The 9,673-nt window shown below is 40.1% G+C and overlaps 1 protein-coding gene across 2 annotated transcripts; it reads left to right on the top strand.

Annotated features, from left to right (window-relative positions):
- Positions 1 to 960: 960 nt before the first annotated feature.
- On the top strand, positions 961 to 9,606 carry LOC5518262 (RING finger protein 212B). 2 transcript variants are annotated; one of them, XM_048732108.1, is made up of 13 exons: positions 961 to 1,368; positions 1,478 to 1,539; positions 1,776 to 1,850; positions 1,976 to 2,032; positions 2,152 to 2,207; positions 4,149 to 4,270; positions 4,983 to 5,037; positions 6,520 to 6,556; positions 6,847 to 6,919; positions 7,299 to 7,377; positions 7,625 to 7,741; positions 8,114 to 8,215; positions 8,706 to 9,606. In XM_048732108.1, the coding sequence occupies exons 1-13, from the start codon at positions 1,263 to 1,265 to the stop codon at positions 8,710 to 8,712; spliced, it is 948 nt and encodes a 315-aa protein (XP_048588065.1). In that variant the 5' UTR covers positions 961 to 1,262; the 3' UTR covers positions 8,713 to 9,606. The 2 variants fall into 2 exon arrangements, with proteins under 2 accessions (XP_048588065.1, XP_032218856.1); XM_032362965.2 differs by having other exon boundaries at positions 963 to 1,368; positions 8,090 to 8,215.
- Positions 9,607 to 9,673: the final 67 nt, after the last annotated feature.

The following is a 9,673-nucleotide window of genomic DNA, read 5'->3' as shown; positions in this document are numbered from 1 at the left end:
ATTGCAAAGTGCTCGAGGGCACCGGAAATACACAGAGGGCTCACCTATATACGGTTTGAATAAATTTAGAGTTGTTTTTTAGCTTTGCGCTGTTTTTAATCTAGTGTGTATGTGCGTTTGTATCACTTGTCTACTTTTTCGGCAGTCCCGCGCACCGCAGGATAAAAATAAACCGCAATATTTCATTTTTTTACTGCAATACCGCCGTTTGAAAAGCAAAATCTTGCACCTCGGAGTGTTTTGAAATACCGCATCACCGTCAAATTATTATTATTTTTTATTTTTTTGCTCTTTTGCCGCAATATCGTACAAAAAAGGACAATACCGCAAACTCCGTTTTCACTTTTCCATCTTCCGTTATGCATTACTTGACCCAAGTTTGGTTGATGTGCAGCAAATCGCTGGCGAGATCAGTATTATTCCCACGGTCACGTGATTGCTTAGTTATAACGTGACGCATCACGTGAGCCGTAGAAATTAATCAAATAGAGAAAGAAAAGGAAAAACAGTAAAATCACCCGACCTGAATTTTGTACTCAATCTGCATCCGACCTGCAAGCTGCATCTTCTACCCTCCGAAAGCGAAAGAAATTTTTAACAGACTCAGGGCTCCAGTGAGTTCAAAATAAAAAACGCAAAAAAAATATTCTAGGTTCTAGTGTATTTGCCAGGGTTTTATAAAAACAGGTAGCATTCTAGGATAGTGATAAAGTGTTATGTTAATTTTTTTTAACTGGTGTGTCTTTTTGCAAAGTTATCGCAAATTGTACTAGTCAGGGCAGCCGGGCGGCCGACATCACAGCCAGCTCCGCTAAAAATTGACTATCAAAGGGCTAAAAAATGTTACGGATACGAACAATTTGAAAACGATAACCCTTCGGTGCCTCTGCGTGGGAACAAAGACAAAACGGAATCTCTCGAAAACGATGGCGTGACAACTCAGGTCCAAGTCAATTGGTGCGTAGGTACGCATGCGCTATAGAACTTGTTATCGTTTTCGTATCGTTTCTGCGTTTTCGTGGTGACGGGTCGTTTTATAACGAAAACGCTTCGTGTGGACACGGATCTTTTTGATAACGGAACAAATGGTTTGCGTTTTAACGAATACGTGGGGACAGGGTCTCACTGTCCACTACACAGGGAGCCCAGAGTCGTAAAATTTCCCGCCAATTTCTTCCATTGCGCGCGTTCACAAGAAGTCAGTAGTCAGCACTCAGTCTGGGTCAAAGGCTCATAATTTCGAAGAAGAAAACAGAAAAATAATGGCAGATTGGGTTCGATGTAACATTTGCTGTAAAAAGCCTTCGAGTGAAAGACAATTTTTCTTGACTAATTGCGGTCATTTGTTCTGTAAAAATTGTATTGCAGGTTCGCGAGGTTTTGTTGTGAATTTGTTGTCTTATCTGATATGATCACACTTTACTTGAGAAGACGAATGCTTCAAATGTTGTTTTGTTTCTATTTCATTTGTAACCAGAGAGCCCAGAAAAATGTCGAAAATGCGAAAACTCTTGCAAGGCGATTGTGCTGACATCTCAGGTGATGTTATGTTTGTTTTGTCCTCATTTTTCGTATCGTTTTATACGCTGGATAGAACTGAATGATGAGGAAAGTAAGTTAAAGTAACTTACTTAAGTTAAGTTACTTATATAATATCTTAAATACTTAAAATTAATGTTTTTTAAGTTAATATATTTTTTTCGTGATCACTTTAGTTCTTATTTACAATCTTTTAATAGCGTTTCTTAATGAATAATTTGCTTTTGTATGTTCAGATGAAACCTGAAGTTGAAGAGCACTTTGTTGATCTTGCTACTCTAATAAACAAACAACACAAGAAATTGCTTCAGGTGAGCTATTAATAAGCTAATTAGTAAAAAGTAAGCTAATTAGTAAAATAAAAATAGTTAGTTACTCGAAAATAATATTGGCTAGAATAGAATAGAATTAACTAATCTTAATGAGTATTTTCTAGGTATACGAGTTTCAAAAATCCCATTGGCGACAGATAAGTAAATGTCATGAAAAACAAGTAAGTAAGTAACAACAGTAAAGATATGGTAAAGTACCTCACATTTAGCAGCAGCTAACCCTGCTTCTTGGCAATGCTTCTGCAAATTGTTTTATGTTGTTGTAACTTCTAATCACCAGGAAGCTACTTTGGAAATGGTGAAAAAGAAGCTCCCACCACTGTTACAAATGGAAAAGTATGAATTATCACCTTATAACTAATTGCTTGCTTGCTGCTTTGACATAGCAATGAATGAGTGGGAAGAATGAACAGGGAACAGCATGGGAAATGTGGTTTGGGGAGTTAAATTAAGAGAGACAAGGGAAGGAGACAAGGGGAAAATGAGAAGTTAGTAACAGGCAGATTATGTCAAAAGGTGAAGCTGGTCAGTCTCTTATAAAATTTTGCAACTTGAAACTTTAAAATTTCATAGCATTAAAACTTTGTGGGAAGGAGGGCTCCTTTTTGGCTTCTTTTTTTTCATTCTTAGGGAAGGACCATGAATTTGAAGAGGAGGGGGGGCAGGAATCCAAAGATTTTTCCAAAGAAAAATGTTTAAGACTGAAAGCTGGCAAAGGGTATGACTATATATACATTTGTAAACAATCACATTCGCATGGGCATACTCTTCTTTTGTTCTATACTTCTGTTAAACCCACTTAATATTAAGATTAAGGCACTGCCTAAAAGCGGAGCTCCAAACCAAAACTTTGCTTATTATTGTTCAATGATTTCAATAGAAAGCTTTATGGCTGCATGCGATGCTACTGATGACATCACATATCACGTGACTATCTCTGTGAACTACATGACATCTTCTAAGAAAGGTTGTCTGATGATGTTTCTACCATAAGACAATTTTATTAAATTTCCAAGTAGTCATCAATGACATCACACAGCACGTGACCATCCTGCTTCACCCAGTTACACTCACATGACATTTCCCATTTGCTTTACGATATTCATATCATGAAATTTTTTGTTTTTTTATGACATTATTGATTACGTCACACATCAGGCCCTTACCCAGGTGGGGGGCAGGGGGTGCAAATGCACGGCCAAAGGTCCACTTTCTCAATAGACATGTATTATTTGTAGACAAAACTATTAAGCATCAGCTTAATAGTTTTGTAATAGTTTTCAGAGAAAACTCACCTTTTCAGATTTCCCACCCCCACCCCCCCAAGAAAAGTCCTGGGTATGGGCCTGCACATCACGTGACTATCCCTTGACTCTGCTTGACGCTTTCATGACATCTTCTAAGTCTTGTTGTCTGAAATTGTTCTAATCATGTTATACAGATATTTTTGCTTTAAGTGACGTCATCGATGACATCACACATCACATGATCATGACACCTACTGGGTTTGGTTATCATACAACATTTCTTTTATAAAATATGATTTTTTTAAATATTTTACAAAAAAGCATCTTTTTGCTCATTGATGACGGCACAAACCACATGACCAGAGTTTTGCACCCCCTTGACAAATTCATGACGCCTGTCAAGTTTGGTTGTCATACAATGCTTTTATATGCTTATCGATCGGTTGGCAATATTTGCTACCATGTTTTTCTTGTATTACCACTTTGTGTTAGGTATTTGCGCTGCGTGGGAGCTCTACTATTATCTTTCCTCTCCCCACTTTAAGAACCTCCTTAATATTTCAGGCTGAAGGCTGTTTTGATGTGGTAACAGCAAATAATTACTACAGAAAGATTGTTTGAGAGAATTCTTAAACTTTAAAAAATAATTAGATTTAGATTGCAATCCTATTACCAAACTGCTGCAAACCATACAAATTATAATTATAGGCTTCAAGTTCTGTTGTTTGGATAGGATAATCCATTGAGACCCCCTTAGGGATGACAGAATTGCAAGAATCTTTGAACACCTACAGTAGCAGTTGTTAGAATTGCATTACCTTAATGGACAATCAGCCCTTGTGTACTTTATAGAGTTACCCTACCAATAAATCCAGTGCACTAAAGACAAAAAAAAATATTCGCTGGGGATAATTCTGCTCACCCCTCCCCCCCATAAATTTTCATATTGTCTGTCTTTTGTTTAATTTCAATCTGCTCACCATATAAGTGAAAGGCTCATACCTAAAACATTTTGGATGTTTTATGGCAGGGAAGTTCAAGAATTGAGAAAAGAGAATAGCCAGTTAAAGCAGCTGCTTAGCGAGATCCAGCATGCATCACCATCAGGAAGTACAGGGAAGATGCCGTCACCTGGGACCACTCTCAAGAGGGGTAAGCAAGCCAAACACAACAGTAAGAACTGAGAATTTCTCACAAGGGGGGAGGGTTCTGGAAACTTTTTAGAGGGGTAAGCAAGCCAAACACAACAGTAAGAACTGAGAATTTCTCACAAGGGGGGAGGGTTCTGGAAACTTTTTAGAGGGGTAAGCAAGCCAAACACAACAGTAAGAACTGGGAATTTCTTACCAGGGGGGTAGGGTTCTGGAAACTTTCTAGAGGGGTAAGCAAGCCAAACACAACAGTCAGAACTGGGAATTTCTTACCAGGGGGTAGGGTTCTGGAAACTTTCTAGAGGGGTAAACAAGCCAAACACAACAGTAAGAACTGAGAATTTCTCACAAGGGGGGAGGGTTCTGGAAACTTTCGAGAGGGGTAAGCAAGCCAAACACAACAGTAAGAACTGGGAATTTCTTACCAAGGGGGGAGGGTTTGGAACCTCTCTAGAGGGGTAAGCAAGCCAAACACAACAGTAAGAACTGGGAATTTCTTACCAGGGGGGGGGGGGGGGGGGTTGGAAACTCTCTAGAGGCGTAAGCATGACAAAAAACGGCAGTAATAATTGGGAATTCTCACTTGGGGGGACCCCCTCTCTAAAGGTTAGGATATTTGCCTGGTATATTGCCCAACCATGCCATCATACTTCTTGTTGTAAGTATTTAAAATGACCTCACACATAATATAGAATGTGGTTTTTATTATTCAGGACATGGGAATGCAGCCTCACCTTATGGGTCCTACTCAAAATCGGCCACAAGCACGTATGTGTATACCGTAGTCAGTCAGGATCACGTTAGATTATTGTATGTGGCAAGCATTTCTTGACACACTTGGTTCTACTGTCACCCAGTAGAACCAAGATCAGATTAAGCAAGAAGGCAATTGAATTTGGTTTATATTACCAGAATTCCTATATGTCGTTTGTTTTTAAGCTCGGAGGAAGGGTAGGGGGGCGTTTAATATAGAGGGGCGTTCAATAAAAACTTGTAAGCTTAGGGGGGGAGTTCATTAGATAGGAGGTGTTCTTTAGATAGGGGGCGTTTATTAGATCATCTACGGTAGTTATATATAGAGCCACAAGCACGTACGTACATAGTCATGTATAGAACAATTCACCTGCCTTGGGTGGTGTAATGCGCAACAATCACGTACGTACATGAGTCATATATAGAACAGAATTCCCCTGCCTTGGGTACTGTGATGCGCAACAAGCACGTACGTACATGAGTCATATATAGAACAGAATTCCCCTGCCTTGGGTGGTGTGATGCGCAACAAGCACGTACGTACATGAGTCATATATAGAACAGAATTCCCCTGCCTTGGGTGGTGTGATGCGCAACAAGCACGTACGTACATGAGTCCTTTATAGAACAGAATTCCCCTGCCTTGGGTAGTGTGATGCGCAACAAGCACGTACGTACATGAGTCATATATAGAACAGAATTCCCCTGCCTTGGGTGGTGTGATGCGCAACAAGCACGTACGTACATGAGTCCTTTATAGAACAGAATTCCCCTGCCTTGGGTAGTGTGATGCGCAACAAGCACGTACGTACATGAGTCCTATATAGAACAGAATTCCCCTGCCTTGGGTAGTGTGATGCGCAACAAGCACGTACGTACATGAGTCATATATAGAACAGAATTCCCCTGCCTTGGGTAGTGTGATGCGCAACAAGCACGTACGTACATGAGTCCTATATAGAACAGAATTCCCCTGCATTGGGTAGTGTGATGCGCAACAAGCACGTACGTACATGAGTCCTATATAGAACAGAATTCCCCTGCATTGGGTAGTGTGTTGCGCAACAAGCACGTACGTACATGAGTCATATATAGAACAGAATTCCCCTGCCTTGGGTAGTGTGATGCGCAACAAGCACGTACGTACATGAGTCCTATATAGAACAGAATTCCCCTGCATTGGGTGGTGTGATGCGCAACAAGCACGTACGTACATAAGTCATATATAGAACAGAATTCCCCTGCCTTGGGTAGTGTGATGCGCAACAAGCACGTACGTACATGAGTCATATATAGAACAGAATTCCCCTGCCTTGGGTGGTGTGATGCGCAACAAGCACGTACGTACATGAGTCCTATATAGAACAGAATTCCCCTGCCTTGGGTAGTGTGATGCGCAACAAGCACGTACGTACATGAGTCATATATAGAACAGAATTCCCCTGCTTGGGTGGTGTGATGCTGGTGATAGTTTAAGATGTTTTTTCTTTAATTTAGACCAAAGTCTGACATTCATCTACCTCAAAATTGGCAGGTATGGTTACACCATGAGATAGGGTTAACACCCCTTTGTAACAGACCCGGCGAAACCCGACCCAACGAGCTTTTAGCCTCCCTGGCACCCGGTGAAATTTCTAAATCAACCCAAACAGTTTCTTTCTAACCCCACGACTAAGTTGAGTGACCGGCGGTAAATTAAAATTAGCTGAACCGACGAAAAGCTATGTTTGGCCGGGTCTGTTATTTTGCCTTATGCCCATGATTACACATTGGTGTCGGCATTGTGCATCTCCTAATCCTACCTATATCTACCCTTTTATATAGTCACAGGTTCCCCGCACTCCGGCAGGACCATCAAGGCTTGTTGTTCGTACGCCACCATCAAATGGCATGATTGGTAAGGAATCCTGAGAAATTATGTTGATGAAGTCTAAACGTTTATAACGTGAAACGCCTGTTACCAGTTCAAAAAATTCCCAGTTGTTAATCTGTTATTGTTTTTTGTAATTGTTTTCTGTTCTTGTTTTTCAGTATATGTTTATTAGGGGGTCGCGTTGTAGTGATCATTCAACCTGCTTTCCAGAATCGTCCAAATCTTATCTGTTGCCACTGTCGCGTTAGATATTTTCATCGCTGATTAAAAAAGCGACGCTACATGATGATATTCTGTAATAGAGCTAACTGGATATGCCACTAACGCGATTTTTTTTCTTGGGGACAAGTATGTCGGTTAAACAAGGACTCGACCTGTCATTATGATACAAAACCATTTTCAGGTACACCTCGACGCCTTCCATTTCCCTCGCTGCGCCAACGCCCTGGTTCCGCTGGTAACACTCCTGGGACTATGAATAGGTAAACTATAAAACAATTTTTCCCCTTAATTCGATATAGTGATAAAGGTATCTCAATCGAAATGTCTTTATTAATTCTCTGTTGTCGGGAACGCCATTAGATGTTAGCCTGGCTGTCTATATTGGAGACTGTGAATTTGTGTTATAACGTTAAACCAGAGTTCTCGTCTCTTTCATTCCCCTTTCATTGACTAGTATCTAAATTGATATTTTTTGTTACGTTTTCATATTCATTTTTTATCTTTTAGGACGGCAAACACGCCAGGATCACAGGAAGCCATCACGCCGTCAATATTCAAAGCTTCTGGTACGCCAGGGAACTTCTCACCCATGAGTTTAGGATCTCCTTCAAGCACACACGCCAGGTATTCCATGACTCTAGGAACCCAACAGTCTCAACCCGCGTAAGACCAAAACTCTGAATATGCCTCACCCACTAAGATGCCACTAAGCGTTTTTAACATCATACAGAACAAATCGCATGGCATTATTATTTTCACATACTTTTCAGCAGACAAGACGGATATAAATCACTTTGGAGCATCTTTTTAGGTTGCGTATTTCAGCTCTAGATATTGATTGGGATTGCAAGCGCATGTGGGACGCCAAGTGACGCGATGAAAGCACAAGTTCCAATGCTGTGGATTCTGTACACGGGAACACAAAACCCTGGGTTCGGTTTGGGACTTTCTAAGGTTGTCATCTTTTTGCAGGGTTAGTACACCTCAATTTATCAGTTGCAGTCAGACATCCATCAATAGCGGCATGGGGGCATGCCTGAATAGACGCCAGTCTCCCAGCGGCTCACAGTACAGAAATTCATCTCCCTCGACAGGCAGGTACGAGCGCTAGAACTATTGCTCACTCCTATTGCCCCCCCCCCCCCTCGGGCCACCATTCCCACCATAAACAGGAGTCTAACAAGCGAACTGCAGTTGAACCTAGACATAGGTAACGATACTGCAACGGGCCCACAAATTGTTTCGATAGAAATCGTTAAATCGATAAAAATCGTTAAGTCGATTTTGCAGTTGACGGGACCTGAAATCGTTACCGTTATACGGACTTGCTGCTATATATCGAGTATTGTTGTATTCTTTAAGTCGTGAGAAAGGGAGGCTTGATCGAGAGTGGGCACTTAATTCAAGCAGGGCGCTTATTGCATATTCGACCCTCTGTGAAGAACGTGAGCAATGCCTTTCATTATGGCTCATGTGTGTACAATAATTTAACGACAAACAACTGTTTTATGTCTGACAAAGTTGAATATGGCTGCTGTTGCGATAATACTGCTGTCAAATCTAATTTGGTGATATTTCGTATTACTAGGTGGTGAATGCTGCTTACCAGACGTTCTGCTGAGTATCGGGAAATACACCATTAAAAGTATAATTATTCGTTATTTAATATTATTTATTTCTCCTAAGACATGCCTTTTTTCACCCGCACTAGATCACCGACTGTAAATATACCGGATTTATGGGAACTTGCATACAGACGCTGAAAAGTACTATTATGTATGCATGTTTTTGATCTCGGCTCTCTGTATGGGAATTGCTTTTTTTTTTTTTTTTTTTTTTTTTTTTTTTTTTTTTTTTTTTTGTCGTGTCAGGAAATGCTTTCTGTATATTTAGACCGATCTAAAAACATTTATTTAAAAAAATACAAAACTGTCAAATGTTCAGAGTCAGCTAGCATGGAGTTATACATTAAAGATTATCGAATATCTTGCACGGTCTCGCATTAGTCCAGACCAGGACTAGGACTAGGACTCTGGACTAGGTCTCGCATACGCTGATTATTTGTAGAACAAATTGATAATATTTTGAGTTTGCATTTTTTAGATTTTTTTAACCCATGAAGACTGTAGAAGCAAAGACAAGTGATATTTTGCTCTATTTGTGTATCAGAGTAAGACAATACAGTTACAAGGCATGAAAAGAAGTGCCTTTCCAAAACTACTACAAAGTTAACATCTTTATTACGGTTTTCCCGAGGCTGAGAAAGACAGGTTGTCTGGGTTCTACTGCAATTAGGCTTACCTCAAATTCGAAGATGACGTGGCTTATGTAATTATATTTCCGATATATACACTCCCAAAGAAAACAGATGCATGACCCATTTGCGGTATACCAGGAATCCGACATGTATTTGCTCTTGTTAATTATTTATCCCGAAGAGTTAACATAACAGTGATATTACGCTTATTTATTAAATTTCAATACAAGTACTGTTGAAATTGTTTTTGTAACTCGTTGTACCAGTATTTCTGTTTGGTTGTGACATTTGGGGTACAT

This window comes from Nematostella vectensis, chromosome 1 (assembly GCF_932526225.1).
Source record: "Nematostella vectensis chromosome 1, jaNemVect1.1, whole genome shotgun sequence".
In the NCBI taxonomy this organism is placed as follows: domain Eukaryota; kingdom Metazoa; phylum Cnidaria; class Anthozoa; order Actiniaria; family Edwardsiidae; genus Nematostella; species Nematostella vectensis.
This window is presented reverse-complemented; position numbering and strand designations above follow the sequence as displayed.

What these genes read in the sequence shown, in the direction of transcription:
- LOC5518262 (XM_032362965.2), top strand. Translation starts at nt 1,263, where the DNA reads ATGGCAGATTGGGTTCGATGTAACATTTGCTGTAAAAAGCCTTCGAGT. An exon ending in CGATTGTGCTGACATCTCAG is followed by an intron (nt 1,540 to 1,775) that starts GTGATGTTATGT and finishes TTGTATGTTCAG; the next exon opens with ATGAAACCTGAAGTTGAAGA. An exon ending in TGGGACCACTCTCAAGAGGG is followed by an intron (nt 4,271 to 4,982) that starts GTAAGCAAGCCA and finishes TTTATTATTCAG; the next exon opens with GACATGGGAATGCAGCCTCA.